Source organism: Prunus avium, chromosome 3 (genome assembly GCF_965620075.1).
Source record: "Prunus avium chromosome 3, drPruAviu1.hap1.1, whole genome shotgun sequence".
NCBI lineage: Eukaryota > Viridiplantae > Streptophyta > Magnoliopsida > Rosales > Rosaceae > Prunus > Prunus avium.
Genome location: NC_142286.1, coordinates 34818506 through 34843111, shown reverse-complemented (window position 1 = coordinate 34843111; position 24606 = coordinate 34818506). Strand labels below are relative to the sequence as shown.

The following is a 24606-nucleotide window of genomic DNA, read 5'->3' as shown; positions in this document are numbered from 1 at the left end:
ATTGTTGTGGCCTTTGGAATGAAGGGGGATTTGCTTGATTCTGGGTATTTCTCCATGAAAAGTTTGGATGATTCCTCCAACCTGGATTATAACTTTGAGAGTATGGATCATTTCTTGGACCTTGGTTGTAGGAATTTACCAACTTAGCTTGCTCTTGCACAAATTCTGGATATCCAGCCCCAAGTGGACAAGCTGTGGTAGCATGGTCATGAGATTCACAAATGCTACACACTTCCTTCGGAGGGCTTCTTGAGTTTAATGCAAGAAGAGCATCTAGCTTTTGTTCCAGTTTTGAAATCTGCACACTAGAAGCATCATTAGAACCACTAATAACACGTTTACCTCTTGTATCCGTATGTTGGGTCTCCATTGCTATCTCCTCAAAGAGTTCGTACGTTTCTTCTGGAGTTTTGGTTTTAAAAGAACCACCTGCAAAATTGGTGACTATATTATGACTAGAAGGGGTTAGTCCTTTATAAAACATACGCATTTGAAGCTTCAATGGAATCCCATGATGAGGACATTGGTTGAGCAACCCATTGAATTTCTCCCATGCTTCACAAAACGAATCATCATCTTGCTGTGCAAATAACAAGATCTTGTCCCTAAGCATGTCGGTCTTTTGCGTGGAGAAGTATTTTTCCAGGAACTTCTTTTGAATGGCAGACCATGTAGTGAGTGAACCAGGCTTCAAAGAATTCAACCAATACTTCGCCTTATCCTTTAAAGTGTATGGAAACACTCTCATTCGAAGTTGATCTTCTGTCACACCTGTCAAGGGAAAAGAACTCACAACATTAAAAATATCCTTTATATGAGTCAATGGATCTTCATTAGGTAAACCATAAAAGGAAGGCAGCATATTAAGATGAGAAGATTTAAGCTCATAATTTCGAGCTACAGTGGGCAGCAAAATGCTTGAAGGAGATGCTGGAATTGTTGGGATATCAAGTTCTCCCATGAACTCAATGGCAGCCATCATTTCTTCTTCTTCTTGGTCTGAACTTGCTTCCGAATTTGAAAGTGAAGAACCGGGAAGTTCAGTGTGGAGAGCAAGACTTGTAAATGTAGCAAGAGCTTGCTCTTTTGCAGTTGACAACTCCCTTTCTAGACGATTCTGAATTTCAGAGGTCACTCGTCTGGGTTGCAATGATGGTCCTGCGTTCAAAGATCTAGAACGTTGGAACGAAGACCTCACTTGTTCAAGTAATGGATTTTTAGACATAAACTACCTGAAACAGAAAATTAGATTAATTAGAAACACTAAAAAGAATAGGGTAACCTTGGGCACATAACCAGGGAAGAACTTTCGTTCAGTCCCCGGCAACGGCGCCAAAATTTGTTGTTAATATTATGTTAACTCGCAATTGTACGGGGCAATTAGTAGTATAGCAAGACAAGTACGAGGTCGTACCCACGAAGACTGAGAAGTTAAAACTAGTTATGTACTTAGATTACCAAATTCAAGAAAGTAGGAGGTTATGTCTAAAACAGAATTTAAAACAAGAGTGGTTGTGATTGTTGAACAAAAGAAGCAAAATGAAATTGCAAACAAAAACAAGTAAACAAATGTAACAAAGAGTGGTTTTAAGAGTTGGAAAACAGATTTTGAGACTAGGGCATTCGAATCACCATAACAATTCAATTCTGGGTTATAAAGATTCAAGTAACAAGTCTAATTCAGATTCAAAGATTGATTCTAGCTAAAGTATGATTAGGCCATGGTGTTTGGTCCTAACCTTGTGTTCCTAATTCCCTAATTTGATCATTTGTTGTCTAACCTAAAATTAAGCATTAGGAACCCATTAAGCATAGAAGAACATTTTAAACAACCAAGTATGTATCTAATCCCTGTTGTCGAATGTCCATACATACTCTTCCTATTCATAGTTCAATTCGAATTAAAGCATGGTGTATACTCTTAATTCAAACCAAGATAGTTAACAAACAAGTTCTAATGGTGATCAATCATTCAAACAAGCATGTTAACTTATAAGCATAATGAATAAGAACATGAATCATGAATCAAACTTGAAACTCCAAACTTATAAACCCAGAATATTCATGTTAGGTTACATCGAAGCCCTAGTTATGGATTTAGCTACTCATAATGGAAAAGAGACTTGAACAGAAATGAGAAAACATAATGAATACAATAAGAGTAGAAAAACCCTTTTTCTGAAGTTCTTGTGGTGTCCAAGGCTTCTCCAAGTGCTTCTCCACTTCTAATGCTTCTCCAAGAGCTTCCCCACTTCTAGAAAGATGTATGAAGGATATGGAGGTGATTTGGGATGAGTTTGAGTGAGTGGTGATGGCTAAGGAAGATGAAATTCGTAGGGAAATGGAAGAGAGGTTTGCTGGAGTTGTTTTGGTGATTGTTGGAGTGTTTGGGATTTTGAGAGTGTTTGAGGATGGTTGGAGTGAATTGTGGGGGTTGTGAATCTCAGGATTTGTTGTGTCTTGAATGTGGAATGGATGTGGTATTTATAGGGAGAGGGGAGTGACAAATCTGAATTCAATATGGCTAATGCATACAACACTTGCATTATAAAATCTGAATTGGTTGATGCACTTCACCAATAGATCCCACTAGCAGCCCTAGCTCATCTTCATGTCACCATGACCAAGCTTCCAACCAGAAATGATAGCTCATACCTAGCTCACCATGACCAAGCATCCAACCAGCACATGCTGAGGTCAGCATAACCAGCAACTTCAAGGGCTTACAACTTGGGCTTCTCTTAATCAAATTAGGACTTTAAGCACTCGAAATTGAAGTTCAGAATGTCTTCTTTCCAGCCATATGTCATTTGGGCCAATCCAAGGTCGGAGGAGGAAGTTAAGGCCAAAACAAATTGCTAACTCATTTTGCGCGCTGATAAAATCCATCCTGAGCATGACTCTGTGTTTGCTAGGTAACAGACTCCATATTTATCCAATGGGGCTGCATTTTGGATATGTTATAGTACACACCCATTGGAACAACTTTCATGAAGAATGCTGCCTCATCCGAGCTGTGTAGGTTGCTGAAACAAAGCTTGCAATATGACCTACGGAACTGGACTGGCAGGGGGCTGTAGCCAAAATGAGTTTGTCTTTTAAGCTCTTCTTCCATTCATCCAAATTAGGCCTTAACATGCTTGAATTGCATGAATTATGCTCTCTTGCTCTATTGGCCTACAAAACACACAAAGGGAGGGAAATAACTTAGAATTATAGGAACTAAGCAAAAGAAGTAAGTAAATTGGGCATGTATATGTATGAAATTATGAGCTTAACAGCGACGACTGTCGTTCCTTGCGCCGATCGTTGATCCTATCTTGACAGTCAGAGTAGACTTGGCATTCTGGGTGGCGTTCCTTTGGGGTAGGCACGAATAGTTTTCGAGAAGCGGACGGCTTCCCTGCTACCGGTCGTTTCCCTCTGTCGCGACCGCTGGGCTTCGGTACACTTTTGAATTACTGCTCCTGTCGAAGCTGTCTAGTATGCCTCGGATAATCCTGCAGTTGGACTGAGTGTGTTTGCTGGTCATGAAGCTATCTCTGGGTGTCATCAAGTTTAGAAGAGAGGATATTGTTTTGCTCCTGCATTTTTGCCATTTCTCGTTGTAGAGTTTCCATGCGAGCTTCTAGAGTGTTTTGCCGAACAGGTGTTTCTATTCATGGCGTGTTGGGCAGGGGAGCGGGGCTCGCTCCGCTACCGATGCCGAGGATGGGACCGTCGGTAGGGAGGGACGAAAATGGATTCATTTTTGGAAGTGAAGTTTGAGATATGGGTTGATCGATAAATGATTCCCACAGATGGCGCCAATCTGTTTGCACTAAAACTGAACAGATAGAGATAGGTGCAACTTACAGGTGATGTGGACGATCAAGGATCGATTGAGTGTTCGACGCAGGTTCCTTCCATCCTGGGATGCCGATCCTGAATCAAGGGAAGCCGAGGCTCGTGAGATCTATGGTACCGGTGTGGAACCAACCTAAGACCCTCCGATGCCGAAGTAAGTTTCTTTCTAAGAGCTTTTGCCACTGACAATGTATTTAGCATAAAAGTCAAGCTGAAAAGTCTTACCCTTCGTATTGTAGTAAAAAGGCCTATTTATAGAGGGCATTTGGTATGCTCTTAGTACTTAATTTCGATGTGGGACTCATTGGAAGGTCCTACAAGGTTGACACGAGTCTTTGGATATTTAGGGCGGGGCCTTCGAGGTTTGTTCTGCAGAATCGTCCACGAGTACCGATTGTAGACTTTGCTAGGCGTCATCGGTAGTTAATGCCGACTATTCGCTCATCTTAGGCGATCGAGGGGAGCTTACAATTCCACGTGTCACCATATGAGTGGAGGGTCAGATATGGTACAAACAAACATAAAGCTCTCGAAGGCAAATATTTCACTCATTGATAGAATCTAAGATATTTAATGAGTATACTTCCATACAAAGTCATCAATTATTTTCATCAAATGCAGAATGGCATGTCAACCATTGTCCTTTCACCCCACTAATTTGCTAATTTGAAGCACAATGATATCTTTCTAGATATACACTCTAGCTATGTTCAACTATATGTCTGTTATGTATAAGCTTTTCATAATTTCTTATCATTTAAAAACATTTGCTGGTATTGAACTCAAGACATGAATGAAAATATTTTGAGGCAGTTTGAATACGTACAACAGAGCAAACTATCACAATTGAAGAATACCTCTTACCCAAGATGTGTGACATAGATACACTACTGGCATACAAGACTTTTCAAATTTTAGACATCCAAAGTTCAAGTGCAAAAGTAGTAAATTGACATACATAAAGTCTGGATCTTGTAGATCAGAAAACACTCACACCTAGTCTTTTAGATTACAAAAACATAGCTCTTTTTCTCCAAACAAAAATATCTTAAAACAAAGCAAAGAAGAAAATGGAGTAACAATTTCACATCAATCTTTTAAAGAAACAATGAGTTTGACAATGATTATGGTTCCAAAACAATACCAGGCATTAAATTAACACATAAATATTGAGAAAAATACATCCAAGAATAATCTCAACTCCTACACAAATCACAAGCAGATAAAGAAAAATGATATCAACATATATTCCTATTAAATTACAGTAACATATCAATAAAACACCAAAAAAATTCAATATAACAACAATACCATAGCAATACAAAAGCAATACCACTACAATTCAACCGCAATAAAACCACAAGAAAATTACAATAGCAAATCAACAGTGCTACCTCACTATGATATAATCATAACAAGTTCATAGAAAATCCCAATACCAAATGCAAGAATCAATCGACAAAGAACAAACACATTTGTTGTTTCAGACAAACAAAATCAATCCCAATACTTCACTTTCTACACAAAATACAGACGAAATCAATCACAATTCCAATTTCAGTAATCAAATTCAATTTAACATCAAAACTTACATATTCCCAACAATTCATTTTCTGGAGAAGCTGTTCTTGAAGAGAGCATGTAAACCCTGACTTCAAAACCCCACAAAATTGGACCAAAATGCTCAAACAATGCCACCTAATGCCAAGACATGCTGTCATATTCAGAAAAGATGGTTTTGTTTGGGTTTGGTTTGGTTGTAGAAGGGATTCGAAGAGAGACGAAGTTGGGGTTTGGATTTGGGTAGAGATGAAAACATAGAGGAAGAGGAAGCATTGGGTTTTGAGGGCAAGCTGTGGGTTTTGTAGGTTGTTCTTGATCTTCTTCTTCGTGAGAAGAGGTGTAGTTAGCTAGAGAGAGAGAGAGAGAGAGAGAGAACTATGAGATAGAGTTGAGAGAGAGAGTTGAGAGAGAGAGTTGAGAGAGAGAGAGAGTGAAGAGAGAGCTAAGAACCAAAAACTGACCAAAAGTGTTATCTGGCCGATAAGTGGGCAATAAGTATATATTTATAGGTGATATTTGCAAAATTTATGGGGAAATGTGGTATTTCCAGTTAAAATTAAAAAAATGGTGGCATTAAGCGCTATTTCCCTGAATTTTTAGGGTGGATGCTTCATACATTGTAGCACAAATTTATTGACTGTTATCCTAATTTGTGATGCAGTGGTTACATGTTTTCGGAGTATGCATTAGATGGAACTTGCTCAGTGAAATCAGATGTGTTTAGCCTCGGTGTGGTTCTTCTAGAAATAATTAGTGGAAAAAAGAACACAGGATTTTAACAATCCCAATAAACTTTCAGCCTCATAAGTTATGTAAGTGTGCTGTTGAATCTTTCAAATCCATTTATTTTAGGAGTAATTACATTTTTGATCATAGGGGTTATGTCAAATTTAATTTTCGTCATCGAAATTTCAATTTTTCGATTTTGATCACCGTATTTGTAGCTGTTTGCAAATCAGGTCATATGCTTCAATTTTGTCAGTTTCATTATTTAAAAAATATTTTAATATCAACTTATAAATAAATAAAAATAATTTTGTTTTAATTATTAGATCTCTTTACCCAACCCCCACCTGGCAGTGACAGCCATAACCACCCACCTCAATCTCAAAAGTGAACATTGCAGACCCACAACCCCACTCCTTGCCACAAGCCCCTGCCGAACATCAGCAGCACCACCCCGCCCCTCTCTGTCTTTGTCTCTGTCTCTCCCTCCCACCCCCGACGCACCTCCATCCCCAATCAACCCCGATCTGCCTCTATGTTTGGAAATCCAGATTTGGAACCCATCACGAGATCGTACGGCCCCACGACTCTCTTCGCTAACCTCTCTTCGTCGCCCATATTCCGCAAAACCCTAATGTTCCCCTTCACGTGCCGCGCGTTCCTAGAGTGGCTGGTGGTGGTCTTGGTGGTCGAGGTGTGGTGGTTTGGGTGGCTAGAGTGGCTAGGTTGGTGGGTTGTGGACGGGGCAGTCATGTTTTGTTTGGGGGGGACCGGCGAAACAGAGTAACAATGGTGGTTTTTTTGGTAGCAGGGAGAGAGAGCTCCCAAAATCAAAGGCCTTGTTACCCAGCAAAGGAGCGTTTGGGTCAATTGGGCATGCCAAAAATCTCTACTTTTTGGGCATTATCTCTCATCTCCGATTTCTTAATCTAGGGCTCTTATTCAAACCAATCAACTGCCTAAGTCTCCCAAGTGTATCACCAAACGCCAGCCCATCAATGTATTATTTTTGTGTTGAGACTTGCATGAGCCATTCAATTTCTCTATGTTATGTTCATCATCATGAGAGAGAACCATGTTCTGTACCGAAAGCAAGGCCACCTTCTTTCTCTTTATCACGACCAACCCTCCATTCTTTTTTTAATATTTTTAAATTTTCTTTATTATTTTAATTTTTCTAAGGAATTTGCCTTGTAGAATGACAAATTTGTCCTAATTAAAATAATTAAAATTTCTTCATAAAAAAGAAAAATTAAAAATGATTTTTTTTATAATTCAATATTAATAAAAATATTTTTTAATTAATGTAACTGACGAAATTAAAGCATATGATCTGATTTGCTAACAGCTGTAAATACGGTGACTAAAATTAAACTTGACCCTAACTTTAGTATAAAAATACCCAATCCTAGACATGTATTTATAAAAATACCCAAGCACTATTTAAACATAGAAACATACCCAAAATGGGTTTTGGGTATGTGTGTAATGATGGGTTTTGGGTATGTTTATAAATGGGTTTTGAGTGTGTGTAATGATGAGTTTTGGGTATGTTTATAAAATGTTTTAGGTGTTGGGTATTTTTATAATTTCAGCCCCCATTTTGGGTATTTTAGTGAAACTCCCAAATTATAATTACCCCTTCATTTTATAACCCCATTTTTATACTGTTTGGATTACACCATATTGAAATTTAAACGTTTTCTCAGGCATTGAGACTGCGGACAGAAAACAAGGCCTTGAAACTAATGGACAGGACTCTGGATGAAAGTTGCAACAAAAATCAATTTATCAAGTGTGTTAATGTTGGGCTCTTATGCGTACAAGAAGATCCCGTTGATCGTCCCACGATGTCAAATGTTCTTACCATGCTTGACTGTGAAATTGCAATCTCTCCAACTCCTAAACAACCAGCCTTTTTCTTAAGAAGAGGCAACAACTTCAGCACAACTTCTTCTTCTACTAAGCCAGAAACATTCGCCGAAATAACTACAAGTCTAGAAGAAGGTAGATAATTAAAGAATGGTTTGAGGCTGTAGTTACTAGATGGTCTTTTTATCCTTTTAAGTGAACTTTTGACTTTTCATGTATCATAGGTTTCTTTGTTTATATTTAAGTGTAACTTTTTCTTCGTAATGATGATCAATTTATGTTTCTTCTGCTTGATGATTCTACGCGGTAACCTTTTGTGCTTCTGTCGGTCACAAATATTTGACCTTTTTGTAATGCAACTTGGACTCATTGTGTATATTTTATTCTGCAGACGCACAAAAAAAAAAAAAACATTACATGAAATCAACTTGGAACTCTTTTTTGTGTGGGAGTTTTGTTGTGGTAAATGATAGGTTTGATGCAAGGAGATTCAACTGTTCGTCAACTCAAACCTGAGATAATTAATAATTATTCAAGCAAAGAATTTGTAGTTCAAGTAGTTAAGAATATTTATCTCTTCCTCAAAAGTGTTGTGTTCTTTTTCCCTATCCGCGCAGAATATGGTTTGAAGGCTTTCCCCACAGATGTCAGGTTAGGTTTGGTTGTTGTGTTTATTTGTGGCTGACGGGTTGTGCTGCTTTGACAAATTCAGAGCTTTGGTTTGTCATTAGAAACCTCCAAATAAGCAAAAACACATGCGCCCTCTAGTAAGTTTCTCCCTCTTTTCCCCAAATTAAGGTTTTGGATGGATCAGAAACTCAAGCTATTGCACCTTTTTTCATTTTTTTATTTTTTTATGTCATAAGCCCATTAAAAAACTCATGCAGGTCGACTTTTGGTCTCTCTATAATCCTATTATATTAGAATAAAGAGAGAACAAAAAAGTGGCACATGTTTGTTTCCTATTTCATATATAGAAATCCGTAGCCCATCTCTCAAATTCTTCCTCACAAAAAGAGGAAGAAAAGTAAGGCCAAGGGGCCACAAGAGAAAAAGATGACACAAGATTAACAATATCTTACCCTCCTTCCTTGACCTGGATGTCCTGCTTGCTTTCCCAATTATTCAATCTGGTCTGATTAAACACCACTCAAATTGCATATTATTGTAGCAGTGGCCTTTCAATTATAGCAGAAACATTGTATTTTGGTAATTACTTTTAACATGGCAGCTGCTGCCAATGGAGACTAGCCAAGTAGAAAAGGGCCTTGACTTGCAGACTAGAGATATTACGTTTGAAATCACTTGGCATCTTGGTTGTCTGTGTGTGAGAAACCCCTCTCCTGAATAGTTTAGACTATGACTTGTACTAAAAAAAATAACATGGCAACTACTGCTTACTTTCATGCAATGGTGTACATTAATCTACAAAAGAATCCAAGAGCATATAATGTGGGGTTTTAAATAAGACACTGAATTATTGTGTTCATAGAAAAAATAGTCTACCATTCTTAGCAAAAAATTAAGTTAAATGGGTACTTGGGCCCGAGCATGGGCATGACCTAATTACGAGCATGGCAAGGCCCAATGTGGACTTGAACTTTGGGCCGGGCTGAGAAAAATGGTTTTAATAAATGGGCCAGCATGGCATGACCCAGTTAATTAAATAGCACGGCAAGGCCCGACACGAATAACTTAGTGGCACAAATTTAAACGGGCTCGGCTGGCATGGCAAGACCCATTTGACACCTCTAGTTACATGTCTCTGGAGTATGCATTAGATGGAACTTTCTCAGTGAAATAAGATGTGTTTAGCTTCGGTGTAGTTCTTCTAGAAATAATCAGTGGAAAAAAGAACACAGGATTTTATGAGGATCGAGGAACTTCAGGCCCTAATCTCTTGTGTAATACAAACTCATCTTAAGATATAATAATTAATTAAAATCATGCTTGAAGAAAGAAAGAAATAAACTAAACCATGATAAGGTTAGAATTGTATGAAAATATGAAATAGCAATGAAAGTCATGTAACCTACAAAATGCCATAAATATTAACGAAGAAATAAGGCATATGCCATTGAGTAAAGCATATCATCTCAGAATGATTAAAGCACCAGAGCTCAATAAGATGAGAGATGAAAATATAAAGCAAACATGCAACCAAAAGAAAAATATCAAACATGGCATTCATACCTAAGATTAAGAAACTTAAAAAAAAAAAACAAAACAAAAAAGGAGCATGGTGAAGTCTGATGGTGAGTACAAAGAGAACTCTATACCATATGATGACTCTATAGCTTAGAAAGAAAAGAAAATTCAAATAAAGAAATAATACCAAGAGCAACATCGTGATAATAACATGTTATAAAACTAGTGGGAAATTATAGAGAGAAAAGAGAAGGCAATAGAATTTGCTGTATCAATGTGCATTCTTCATCTTTGATAAGTACCTCTATGGAATGGGCTAAATGCAGCGTTTGCTCATGCATAGGTGATGCCCGTCCCACAATAATTCCATACCAAAAAAACAAAAGTGATAGCGGCTTTAACTTGACCCCTCTTTTAATTGGTTGCACTCTAAAGAAGAAGAAGAAGAAAGTAACGTAAGAAAATAAGTGACCAGGAATTAAAGAAGAAGATAGAAATGTTCGACAAGAAATTTTCCACATAACAAAACAAGAGGCAAAGAAACAATAAAAGTAGTGGCCACATGAGAAAAGAAGAGATAAGCAGACGACCTAGACCTAAACGCAGCCACTACATAGTGTAGAGTACCTTGTGTATTGATGTAATTCGTTAAATTGCATGTTGATAAATTGAACCACGAAAATGGCTTGTGGGACAGAATTTGCAGTCTGAAAAAGAGGTCTATTTTTTAGGAGGAGATAATGTACTTGTAGCCAAGGTATTAAATATCAATAATATCCCCGATAATATCTGATTTTTGGGGGTCCGATATTTTAACAACTAACCATAGTGTTATCGTCAATATATCGATATTATCCCGATATTATCCCGATAATATCAGGAAGATATTTTCAACATTTTTATGAATGATTTGGGCAATATATCGAGATATTATAGATAATATCCCGATAATATCCCGATACGAAACCCAAAAATATTTATATACATGATATTTGTGAAAACCATTTTACTCCTTCAACACCTTAACCACCATATCACTTATGTTTTTGTGAAAATACTAAAATATTTATATATATATACATGGTTTTGTTTTGAATTCTTTTTGCAAGAAACAAATTTTCACATGAGATGAGTAGTAACTATGGTTATACTCATAACCAACCATTTCCCTACCCTTCATACCCCATTCCTGTTGGGATGGAATCAAGCGACTCATGGAAAGAATCCGAGACTCAATCTTCAAATGATTTTGCTTATGGACAACGTCAACCAATCTCGGATCCATATGGGTGGCATGTTAACAATTACATGCAAAACTATTTTGGGGATTTATCATTTGATGACTACTCTTCAAAATATACTTACTCTACACATAGAGATGATGAAGATAGTGAAAATTTTGAACTTCATAGGAACTCTGTGTGGTACTAAGTCACTCACTTACGGTGTTTGCCAGCTCGCTATATAATCAACTTAAATCAGTTAAATCCATCATGCAATGCATTTCCTTCCAATTTTTTTGTGATAAACTAATAGATAATTGACTAAATAAACATCCTGCAAAGTTTCAATAAAAATTTCCAAGTTTTTCTTACAATTTCCGTGGTTTTTATTCAATTTTTTCCGATACCGATAATATCATGATATTTCCTGCGATATTTCCGTGTTTTTTGACTTCCGATATTTCTGATACCTCCGATATTTAAGACCTTGCTTGTAGCTTAGGGCTGGTGGTGAAGATCACCAGGCCATTTTCTAACACTCAACTTTCATGATGGTTTGCAGAAGAAGAAGAAGGATTGCAAGAACAAATTGCAGCATTACATGGTTTGCATTGTTACTCTTGTTGTGCTCTGGGCACCCTCTTTGCTGTGCTAGAGATACACTTACACATGACACTCCAATTCGAGGAGACGTCAAATCAGAAACTCTTGTTTCGGCTGGAGGAAAATTTGAACTCGGATTCTTTACTCCTTTAAATTCATCTGCAGAAAGCTATGTTGGCATTTGGTATCACAATCTGCGTCCAAGGACATTTGTTTGGGTTGCTAACAGAGAGAAGCCAGTTGTTGTCAATTCAGCTAGCACTGGAGTTTTTGCGATCAAAGAAGGTAACCTCCAAGTGTTGGATAGTTTTACTGATGAGTCTTATTGGTCAACAGGGCTTCAAACACACAAGTCTTTAAATTTGGTGGTGAAGCTTATGGATTCTGGGAACCTGGTGTTGTTCAGTGATGATGGTGAAGATGATCAGCTGGCAGTGCAAAACAATTTGTGGCAGAGCTTTCAAATTCCAACTGATACATTCATTCCTGGGATGCTGATGGATAAAAACTTAGAATTGACTTCATGGAAAGACCAATATGACCCAGGAATTGGAAACTTCACCTTCAAGCTAAATCAAGAAGGAAACAATCAATCTGTTATCTCAAGAAAATCAATTCCTTATTGGAAAAGTGGAGAGCCAGGTGAGTTTTCCACCTCAGCTGAAATGCCTCCTCTTATAACTTATATGTTATCAAATTTCAGCATGACAACTAAGGGGCAGAAAAACACTACGCCAAGATGGGACTACAATTATACAAGATTGGTGATGAATTTTAATGGGCAGCTGCAATTTCTTACCTACACAAAGCAGTGGCATTTGCTTTGGAGGCAGCCAAAAGATCGATGCAATGAGTTGAATGCTTGTGGCAACTTTGGCAGCTGTAACAGCAACAATAGACCGTGGGAGTGCAAATGCTTGCCAGGTTTCAGTCCCCAGTTTGTAGAGCAATGGAATTCAGGAGTCTTTAATGGTGGATGTGCAAGACAGTCGAAAATATGTGAAAAGAACGACACGTTCTTGAGCTTGAAGATGATGAAAGTGGAAAAACCAAACCCACCTATCAAAGTTGACAATGAAACAGTATGCAAGAACGAGTGCCTAAGCAATTGCCTGTGCCAAGCTTACTCATATGCCGAAGCTACAAACAACACTAGACGGGATGCCTCTACTTCTTCCTTGTGCTGGACATGGTTAGAGCTAAATAATCTTGAAGAAGAGTATGGAGATGATGGCCATAATATCTCCGTTCGAATTGCCTTGTCTGATTCAAGTATTGCACTTCTCTTTTTTATTTTGGATTATGATGGAGTATATGCAGTTGTTGGTTTGTTGAACCAAACTTTTTTTTTTGTGAAAAAAAGATATAAGAGAGTGAGAATTTAAAGCACCTTATGTAGAAATAAATTAAACTTAATCACAAAAGGGTAAGATTATTAAAGTGAACATATAAAGGAGTGAGTGCTAATTTTTTAGTTCGTTATGACAGTCAAGAAAATACATCTTGTGCAGAATCAACTGTAAAAGACTGCAAGCCTTGTGGCACAACCATCATTCCTTATCCCCTGAGCACTGGACCGGATTGCGGTGACCCCATGTACTCCCGTTTCAATTGCATCACTACCACAGGCCAGGTTAGCTTCATGGGACCAAAAGGCACCTTCTTTAGAGTTATTAGTATCAACGCAAGTGCACAAAGATTCGTCATCCAAGCCAAAAATGTGGATAATTGTAATCCAATAAACAGAGGCAAAAGTCAACCGCTGAACCCTCCATTTCCATTCAATGTGACCAGTTGGTGCAATGTTCACCTGGGAAATTTTAGCTCTCAAGTTTCATCCAGAGGTACTAATGCAGTAGAGTTAGGTTGGGAGCTGCCGCTGGAACCAACCTGTACAACATCTGCAGACTGCAGGGGTTGGCCACATTCAACTTGCAGTCCAGCAACAGATAGAAAGAAAAGATGCCTCTGCAATGCCAATTATCAATGGAGTGGCTTTAACTTACATTGTACTCAAGGTGAGAATGCCATGTTAGGCTAGGCATAAAATTGGCTGATGCATGAACCTGTTACTGCAAATCAATTTATGTTGAGACCAATGCTTGTCCGTTTGAGTAGAAATCATAGAAATAACTGAAACTAAGTAGAATTTGACTGATAAATCCAATCATTTAATTGGCTCATTATAACTGCATCATATCGTTTTAGATTGTTCACTTCAATAATCTAATTACATGATGATAATTCACATGTAGAATTTCCTCTTGCTTTCTTATAGAAGGTAATCTTCAACAGACTCCAAAACTAGAAGAACAACCAAGAAGCAAAGTGCCAGTGTCTTTGATACTAATAGTTGTGGCAGTTGTTACAAGCGGAATTTTTCTTGCATGTCTCATTTCTGTTTATATATGGAGAAGAAAGATAACCAAGGGACAAGGTGACGACTTTACTATATGCACTCTATGCATGAACATCTGCAGGATTGGTCCTATTAAATGACAGCATGAGAATAATATTCTTCAATTTCATGTCTTAGATAAAATAAATCGAGCACAACTTAATAGTGAAAGGCGAGTCCAAGAGTTGATAGATGCAGGTGAGTTCAAGGATGAAGATGAGAAAGGTATAGATGTACCCTTTTTCGATTTGCAAAGCATACTAGACGCTACAGATAATTTCTCATATGCAAACAAGCTTGGACAAGGGGGCTATGGCCCTGTTTACAAGGTAATGGAGGAATACTTGTTTTCCATTTCATTGCAATTGAACCACCTTAGCAACACTTATTTGTTGTGTTATTGTCCCTAGAAAATTGTTTATCATTAATGATCATGTATTCTGGTTAGTTGTAAATTGATGAAAGGGGATTTTTTTTTTTCCAGGGCAAGTTTCTTGGTCATCAAGAAATCGCAGTAAAGAGGTTATCAAGGGCTTCAGGACAAGGCTTACAGGAATTTAAAAATGAGGTGGTGCTGATTGCCAAACTGCAACACCGAAACCTTGTTAGGCTAAAAGGATATTGCATTAAAGGAGAAGAAAAAATTTTACTCTATGAGTATATGCCTAACAAAAGCTTAGACATCTTTATATTTGGTTTGTTCCTAGTCCTCATTTCAGTTTTTTTGTACTACATCATATATGGTTTCTTGATCACCAGATCTCCCAAGTTTCTCTAACGGAAAATGCAAACTTTGCCAGATCATACAAAAAGCATGGTTCTCAATTGGGAGATGCGCTTTAACATCATTTTGGGAATCGTTCGAGGACTTCTTTATCTTCATCAAGATTCCAGATTGAGGATCATTCACAGAGATTTGAAAACCAGCAACATTCTCTTAGATGAGGAGATGAACCCCAAAATATCTGACTTTGGCTTGGCGAGGATTGTTGGAGGCAAAGAAACTGAGTCGAACACAAACACAGTAGTTGGAACTTAGTAAGTTTTGTGTGGACGGTTTAAATTTCAGGGTGGATATTTCATACATTGTAGCACAAATTTTTAATTTCAATTTGTTGACCCTTTTAGAGGGAAGTACTTTGGTGCCTGCATATTTTACAAACTGTTATTATAATTTTTGATGCAGTGGTTACATGTCTCCAGAGTATGCATTAGATGGAACTTTCTCAATGAAATCAGATGTGTATAGCTTTGGTGTGGTTCTTCTTGAGATAATCAGTGGAAAAAAGAACACAGGATTTTATCAATCCAAACAAACTTTCAGCCTCATAAATTATGTAAGTCTGTTGAATGAATCTTTCATGCCCATTTATTTGCTTCATCCCCATTTTATACTTTACACCATATTGAAATTTAAACATTTTCCCAGGCATGGAGACTGTGGACAGAAAACAAGGCCTTGGAACTAATGGACAAGACTTTGGATGAAAGTTGCAACAAAAGTCAATTCATCAAGTGTGTCAATGTTGGGCTCTTATGCGTACAAGAAGACCCTGTTGATCGTCCCACCATGTCAAATGTTCTTACCATGCTTGACAGTGAAATTGCAGTCTCTCCAACTCCTAAACAACCAGCCTTTCTCCTAAGGAGAGGCAACTCTAGCACAGCTTCTACTTCTACTAAGCCAGAAACATTTGCTGAAATAACTACAACTCTAGATGAAGGTAGATAATGAAAGAATGGTTAGAGGCTGTAGTTAGTATTTTTATCCTTTTTAAAGTAAACTTTTGACTTGACCAAAAAAAAAAAAAAAAAAAGTAAACTTTTGACTTTTCATGTATCTTAGGTTACTTTTTTTATATTTATAGTGTAACTTTTTCTTCGTAATGATGATCAATTGATTTATCTTTTGCTTGATGATTCTACGCGGTAACTTTTTGTGCTTATGTTGGTCACAAATTGTCAAATTGGCGTTGTGTTTGTGAAGAATATTTCTCTGTTGTATTGATAGAGCCAAAAGGGTAAGTATTTATACAAAGATTTACAAACCCTACAAGGAATACTAGGTTACTTGGAGGCTACTCCTAAATCAATTACAATCAATACATAAAAGGAAATAAATAAACCTTTTGATTTCCAACACTCCCCCTCAAGTTGGAGCATGGATATCAAGAATGCCCAACTTGCGTACAAGATTGTGAAAAGCATTACTTCCAAGGGCTTTTGTGAACAAATCTGCTACCTATGATGTAGATGGAACAAATGAGGCAGCAATTTGTCTAGCTTGAATCTTCTGCCGAACCACATGACAATCAATCTCAATGTGTTTCTTTTGTTCGTGGTGAACGGGATTGGCGGCAATATGAAAGGCTGCTTGGTTGTCACAAAACAACTTTGCAGGACCTTGATTGCTAACTCGTAGATCTTTCAAAACAGATCGCAACCAAGTCAGTTCACAAGTAGCGGCTGCCATGGAACGATATTCAACTTCAATGGATGAACGAGATACCGTTTTCTGTTTCTTTGTCTTCCAGGATATGAGTGAATTCCCAAGAAAAACACAGTAGCCTGAAGTAGATAATCTCGTCATAGGTCAGTTTGCCTAATTAGAATCACAATAACCTATCAAATGCAACTTACTATTTGAACAGAAAAGTAATCCTTGACGTGGACTACCTTTCAGATAAAGAAGAACACATAAAGCGGCATCCAAATGTGGTTTCCTCGATTGATGCATAAATTGGTTCAGACTATTGACTGCATAAGTAATCTCTGGTATTGTGATTATAATTAAGGTAGATTAATTGCCCCACCAATCGTCTAAATCACGAAGGATTATTGAGCACTTCTGTGAGCTTCAAGTTTTGCTCCATAGGAAAGTCTACTGTTTGTGCCTAATAAATCACGGCCATAAGTTGGCCGAAGGAGCCCCTTTTCTCAGCAATGATGATTCGCATTTAATAACCTATCAAATGCAACTTGCTATTAGAATCACAATAAAAATGAAACGCAGTGTTTCAACAGGGTGCTTCGCCTTCCTAAAAGACAAAAGAGAAATGCTAAGGCATGATCATCTCGGCCTCGAGTGCAGGCCGAGGCCGAGGCCGAGCAAAATCACGACCAAAGGCATTAAATGCGAATCATCACGTGATAGCAGGGCCCCTTGCTTCATTTAATGAAGTAGTGCCTGTTTAATGTAGCAAACCCACTGGCTATAAATAAGCATTTAATGCATGAGGGAAGGTGGGAAGTGACTGAAGTCAGGTTTTGGTGACAGAGGGCAGAGTGATTAGACGTAGACATTCTCACAAGAATTTTTGCAGCTTGAGAGATTAGGTCACCAGCTATCAGAGCAATAAATGCGTCTCCACGGCCAGAAGCTCAGAACCCACCATCAAGAGCAGCGGCCGAGATTCACCAGGATTTCAGGGGGTCAAAACACCATACTTCACGATCCCAAATGTCGATTAGATTGCCCACTTGCTCTAATCAGGCTCCACCATGCAGATTTTCAGCCTCGATTACTCCTCCAAGAACTCTTCCTATAAATACAAAGTTCAAGCTACATTCTAAGGGTTCGAACACCAAACAAAAGCCTCCCACGGAGCAACTTATATTTTCTTGTAATGCACTTTCAATATTTTACTTGCTTTCCTAGGAGTAGTGATAGTTTGTAAGAAAGATTCATTCATTAATATATCATACGACCCTTGATTTTCAAGGCGCCGGAGCACCATCCTTGTTATCGCTCACTCACCCCATATATCATACGACCGTCGCTCCATGAGCAGCGAGCCGGAGCACCGCCTAAAACCCACCAACACCACCACTCAACGGCCTTGTAGTTTAGGCCGTGAACCTAAACAGCCGAGACTAGTTCCTCTCTCGGCTACAATCGTTTGATTAGAAGACGAGTTCAAACAGGCGCACCACTTAACCATTCTATCCCCATCAACCAAACTCGACACACGGTAGACCGTACTGGCACGCCCGCGCACAATCGCACCGCACCCAAAAGCAGGAAACCGCGTGTCAACGCATATCCCCTCGGCCCGGAACTCCAAGCCGTGAGATTTGCGTGGCAGACACTTTTGGCACGCCCGGTGGGACACTTGTCAAAAACTTATGGTGGAAACTAGGGCACAGGCAAAGTTAAAAAACAAAGCAGTTGAAATGACTTCTGAGACTCCTGAGTCCACTTCACCAATCACCGAGACCGAACATACGGTCGGGATCTCGGCCAGCGTTCCAGTAACGACGGATCGTACGGCCGAGTCCATGTAGGAACAGGCAGTAGTGGAAGAACTAATGTCCAAGCAGGCCTACAGGATAGAAACATCCTTCATGGCCGCAATGGACAGGTTCTCCTCAGAGCTGCGAACGCTTTTTCAGGAACGGATGCCGGTAACCTCACCCGCGACACCTCCTAGAGCCGGACCGAGGAGCCAATAGTGCGAGAGAATCGAGCCTTACGGCGAAAGCAGCAGCCTTGGCGTCTCGACCCATACCCAAGCATCAGGCTACGGCCAGCATTCTTTGCCACCGAAAAACAGCTGGGGGCAGTCCCAGCCCACATGGGCGAATTCGGGACCAACCTACTCGGCTGAGACGGCGCGCGGACCACTCCATGCCTTGGCCGTATCACTAGGGCACGGCAGCCTTGCGCATCCTGCGATCCATCCACTCGGCCCAGTTCATACTGCGGCCGTCCACACCCATCCTGGCCCAAGCAACGCGACAGCTGTATCATCACAGCAGTACGGTCAGAGCAATCCGACCGTTTCACCACCATTGCAGGCGTCGTTGTTTCCGCTGGGCTCTCACCTTCATTGCGGTTCGGCCAATCCACCGGCGACGCATACGCACCCTGGCCAGACCCACGACGTTCACCTGGCGTCAGCTAGCTCGGTCATCCCGGCCGAGCCAATTGTTCAAGTGGTCCAGCAGGTACGGCCACAGAACGAGGTTCAACACGTCACGCGGCCGTTTGCGGCCCAGCCGGAGGCGCCACCTCAAGGGGTTCGATTCGAAGACGTCCGGCGGATGATCGAAGACGGCCTAGCCCAGAGGCAGCCAGACGCGCCGAGATATACGAGGCCGTACCCGCCAGAAATCGACCGAATCCCTCTTCCCCGGAACTATCGATTACCAGAATTCATGCTATTCTCTGGGGATGGGCAGACCTCCTCCATTGAACACATAGGCCGTTTCACGGCCCAGTGTGGAGAGGCCGATTCGGACGCTCAGAAGCTCCGCCTATTTGTTCATTCTTTGACCGGCGCAGCATTCTCATGGTTCATAAACCTTCTGCCGAACTCAATAAGGGATTGGTCTGATATGGAAAGGGTATTCCACGAAAATTTCTATCAGACCAACTGAGAGATAATGGTCGCCGAGCTGGCAAGGATGAGCCAGGCGCCGGACGAATCGCCTCGCGATTACCTACAACGATTCAAAACATGTAGGAATTGGTGCCGCACGAACCTACCAGAGAGGGAGTTCGTCAAGATGGCCGATGAAGGTTTGGAATTCGAGTACCGGAAGAAATTCCAGGGAATCGAGTTCCGGGACATGCATGACTTGACCAACAAGGTGGACAGGTATGCATCCTTGTTGAAGGAGGAGATGCAGAAGAAGACGGCCTCAAAAGGGACCTACTACAGGAATCCTATCATCAGCTACGCCGAAGCAGACGGCTCCGCGGAGGCCGGGGGCGATGAGGCAGAGATAAGTTCGGCCGAAGTCAGCATAGACAAACCCTTCGTCTGCAAAGTGCTTGTTAAAACTGACAACAGCCGCACAAAAATCCGCGACGCCAAGTTCGCAGCGCGGGAGACGAAGGCCTACACTTTTGACTTAACAAGGGCCGAGGCTATCTTCGACCTGCTATTAGCCGAGAAAATGGTCAAGTTGTCCTTCGGCTATAAAATTCCGAAGCCCGATGAGCTCAAAGGGAAGACGTTTTGCAAGTACCACAGTTCTTGGTCTCACAACACCAACAATTGCGTCGTCTTGCGAGACGTCATCCAGAAATTGATAGATGAAAAGAAGCTTCAGTTCTCGGAGTAGGCGGCCATGCAAATTGATTCCAAGCCGTTCCCCCCACCTGTCGTCAACATGGTCGACGCCCAAATCCCAGCCGGATATAGGGAAGCTCGATGGACGGCGAAAGAGAAGGGGCCATTGGCCGAGGTGGAGCCATTGCTTTGCGAGCAATGTAAGCATGAGGTCGGTCGGCCCAGGCCGCAGGAGAACAAGAGGAAGGCCGCCGAGCCATTTCAAACAAAAAGGGTCGGTGGTCAGTACGACCGACAGTCGGCCACTAAAGCTATTTTCAGCCGACTGGGGCCACAGACCCCTAGTACCTCGGCGGGCTACAAAGACGAGGCCGCCCCTAGGCCATTAAAAACTTTCAAATCACCGGTCATGCAAGATGACCGTTGGTATCATGCACGGCCTGGGGGCAGGGCCGAACCACTGACGAAAACCCAGCTGAGAAGAATGCAGAGGCAGGCTTAGCAGGCCAGAATTCAGACAACCAAGGCCGAAGGCTTCAAGCGCCAAAGAAAAATGGCGGCTACAAATGGGTCATCATCCGAACCGATTTTTCCCTCAACAGCGAAAACGGCAAGCACCAAGCCTTTGAGAACATGGCGCGCTAGGGAGGACAAGAGCCCCCGTGGATCATCGGCCATTTCAGTACAGCCAAAGGCCGCGGTCGTGGAGAGAGCAGATGAAGGTGTCGTCGACATCTACCGCGGAAGGGACCCCCCTTTTTCGGCCAACGGTTTGTCCTTTCTCAAGGAATTTCACAAAGACCTTTCGGCCACGGACCTATAGGGCATGACCCCTGAGAGCCGTGAAATCGTGGAGTTGGCTCTCAAAAATACAAAGGCAGAGGCGCTCCTCATCACCAGCAGTTCTGATTCGGCCATTAAGGCCGTGTACCAGGCGAACAGGGAAGCTAGAGCGAGAGGTCTGTCAAGTTACCAGCCCGACCTCGGCGGATCAGAGGCTAAAGTCCCCTTCAGCAGGGGCGATTTGGAGTATCTCCGCCAGTATTTTTCTGTGACTCCGACGGACACAGTTTTCGGCCTGACGGCCGAGGAAAAAGCCCGGGTAGGCCGTTTAGACGATTATTTAACGACCAGGGACACATTGGCAAAGGCTAAACGGGCCCTCGAGGAGGAGGTCGAAGCCTCAAGCCCCCCTGAGATCAGACCATCCACAACCGATAGCCCGGGGACCGCAAGACCTATGATCGAAGGTTTCGGTGATCCTTTTTTCGGGCACGAGGCCGAAGATGACCCCGCTTTAGGAATCTCCGATGAGGAATATGAGGGAATCCTCGGGATGGTCGAGGAAAACCTCCTCGCCAAAAACGGTCGTGAGGCCGAAGAGGAAGCTGGTAGGGGAAACCCGCGGGAACCAGAGGAGGTCGGCATCAACATGGTCTTGGTTCTACCATTTGAGTTTTCAGCCCCAGGAGGGCAAACCAACGGCCTGAATGATGACGTAGCCGAGGAACAGCTCAATCAGAGGCCAAAGACAAAGGAAGAATTGTTGGCCATAGCATTTAACGAGGTGATACCAAGAGACGAGCCGAACAAATACCGGCACTTGAAGCCGTTGTACATCTCGGCTCATGTAGAGGGTGTGCCCATATCCAAAGTTTTCGTTGACTGTGGGGCAACGGTCAACATTCTTCCTTATTCCTTGATGAGGAAGCTAGACAAGTCAAAGGAGGACCTCATCCCCAGCGACGTGGTCATGAGCAGCTTTATCGGCGATAAGTCTAAAACCATTGGCGTATTGCCCTTAAAAATTACCGTGGCCGACCAGACAAGAGTCGCGGCCTTCTACGTGGTCGAATCTAGCGTTGACTACAACATATTGCTCGGCCGTGATTGGATGCACCAGTCAGGATGCATACCATCTTCCCTCTTCCAACTGTTATTCTTTTGGGACGGCCAGAAGGTGTCTATACACCCGGCCGACGAAAAACCTTTTGAGGCCAACGCCGTACAAGCTCGGATTTACGAAGACGACGTTGGGTGGGTTGTCCTCACCGGCCACGATGCAAACGGCCGACCAACCAAAACGACGGCCCAAAAAGTACTGGAGTTAGGCGCCGCGGATATCCGATAGGATTCGGCATGCGAAGTATTGATCGACCTCACCAGCCTTTAGATGACAGACAAGGCCACTAAAGAAGAGGGAATAGCGGCCGTGAGGGATTTGGTGGAAAGACTGCTGGAACATTGGGCGGAGGAATCCTTACGGCCAAATTCACCAATCAACTTGATTGAATTCCTCCACGAATCAGACGAGACAGATGTTCTGACTTTGGACGATCTGGAAACGGCGCCTGCCGAGATGGAGGATGACTACCCTGAAGTCCAGGACCCTTTATTAGAGATAAATGTAGGGTCGGAGGCCGAACCACGACCTCTTTTTGTAAGCCATCTGTTGGATCCTAAGTTAGCGGCCGAGGTTATCGGCTTGCTCCATGAATATAAGGATTGTTTTGCTTGGGACTATCATGAGATGTCTGGTTTGCCGAGAAGTTTGGTCGAGCACAAATTAAGAATCAAGGAGGGGTTCAAGCCTTTCCAGCAGCCGCCAAGACGTTTCTCGACCGAGGTACAGCTCAGGGTCAAGGAGGAAATTGAACGGCTCCTTAAAGCCGGCTTCATCCGAATGGCCCGGTACGTTGAGTGGCTGGCCAACATTGTATCGGTTTTGAAGAGGACTGGAGCTTTGAGGGTTTGCACCGACTACCGAAACCTGAACCTCGCAACCCCCAAAGACGAGTATCTCATGCCTATGTCAGACCTCCTGGTAGACGGAGCCGCAAAGCACGAACTTTTATCTTTCATGGACGGCCATGCAGGTTATAACCAAATTTTCGTGGCCGAGGAGGATGTCCACAAAACGGCGTTTAGGTGTCCAGGAGCAATCGGAACCTATGAATGGGTAGTCATGCCGTTCGGCCTAAAGAATGCCGGCGCGACATACCAGCGAGCTATGAACCTGATTTTCCACGACCTTATAGGCCGTACCGTCGAAGTCTACATTGACGACGTGGTTGTAAAGTCCCCATCCAAAGCTGACCACGTGGAACATCTCCGGCAAGCTTTTGACCGAATGCGAGCACATGGCCTGAAGATGAACCCAAAGAAATGTGCTTTCGGCGTTACCGCCGGGAATTTCCTCGGTTTCTTGGTTCACCAACGAGGAATCGAGGTAGATAAAAATAAAGCTATGGCCATTATGGCGGCCCCTCCGCCGAGGACCAAGAAGGAGCTTCAGTCCTTTCTCGGCAAGGTCAACTTTTTAAGACGGTTTATATCCAATCTGGCAGGAAAAATCCGGCTGTTGTCTCCCTTGCTCAAACTAAAAGACACAGAACGTTTCGTATGGGGGACAGAGCATCAAGCGGCCCTCGACGACATCAAGAAGTATTTATCCCAACCGCCAGTCCTTATGCCGCCCAAAAGAGGAAAACCCTTGAGGCTTTACATTTTGGCCTCAGAGGGCTCTATCGGCTGTCTGTTGGCTCAAAATAATGAGGCTGGGCGAGAACAGGCGGTGCATTATCTAAGCCGCACCCTCAACATGGCCGAACTAAACTATTCACCGATCGAGAAATTGTGCCTAGCGCTTTATTTCGCGGCCACCAAGTTGCGACACTACATGCTTCCTTCGGTCGTTCAGATCATCTCCAAGACCGATCTCATCAAATATATGCTTACTCGGCCGATCATACGCGGCCGAATTGGGAAGTGGACAATGGCATTGTCTGAATTTACCTTTCAATATGTGGCTCAGAAATCGGTTAAAGGTAGCGTTAGGCGTGAACATCCCAAACATCGACCACGATCGCGTAATAAGGATCGAGAGGCGCACCTTGCCAGCCTTGGCCGAACGTGGAATGGCAAAGCAAGTATCTTCGGCCGATATTACCGACGAAATCAACGCAGCCTGTTGGTAATTTTTAACAACAATATTAAAACCTTGCAAGTGCACAAATCAAATGATAATATAGTAAGCAAGCAAGGGTCATTCCCATAGAGATTGTAATCTAAAGAGATGTTTATCAATGTCACACAAAGAAAACTAGAACACAATTAAACACGAAAACAAAATAAAGATTGAAATCACAAGGACTTCCACACACACGCCAACACCAAGGGGGTTTTGATTTGATTTTGTAAATAAAAGAAA

At 41.8% G+C, this 24606-nt stretch overlaps 1 protein-coding gene and 1 non-coding gene across 3 annotated transcripts; both read left to right on the top strand.

Annotated features, from left to right (window-relative positions):
- Window positions 1–506: 506 nt before the first annotated feature.
- LOC148296019 (small nucleolar RNA R71) lies at window positions 507–613 on the top strand. The gene has a single exon (XR_015834876.1). It is a non-coding gene; the product is annotated as a small nucleolar RNA R71 (small nucleolar RNA).
- An 11265-nt stretch (window positions 614–11878) lies between these two features.
- On the top strand, window positions 11879–16252 carry LOC110770182 (G-type lectin S-receptor-like serine/threonine-protein kinase At4g03230). Of its 2 annotated transcripts, XM_021974269.2 has the most exons (8): window positions 11882–13253; window positions 13493–13999; window positions 14260–14418; window positions 14518–14708; window positions 14864–15074; window positions 15180–15417; window positions 15566–15716; window positions 15809–16252. In XM_021974269.2, exons 1-8 carry the CDS (start codon window positions 11927–11929, stop codon window positions 16109–16111), a joined length of 3087 nt encoding a protein of 1028 aa, XP_021829961.1. In that variant the 5' UTR covers window positions 11882–11926; the 3' UTR covers window positions 16112–16252. The 2 variants fall into 2 exon arrangements, with proteins under 2 accessions (XP_088106101.1, XP_021829961.1); XM_088249975.1 differs by lacking the exon at window positions 15809–16252 and having other exon boundaries at window positions 11879–13253; window positions 15583–15693.
- Window positions 16253–24606: the final 8354 nt, after the last annotated feature.

Coding starts and splice junctions, on each gene's coding strand:
- LOC110770182 (XM_021974269.2), top strand. CDS start 11,927: ATGATGGTTTGCAGAAGAAGAAGAAGGATTGCAAGAACAAATTGCAGC. Junction 15,075..15,179: donor CTTAGACATCTTTATATTTG/GTTTGTTCCTAG, acceptor AAACTTTGCCAG/ATCATACAAAAAGCATGGTT. Junction 15,717..15,808: donor CTTTCAGCCTCATAAATTAT/GTAAGTCTGTTG, acceptor ACATTTTCCCAG/GCATGGAGACTGTGGACAGA.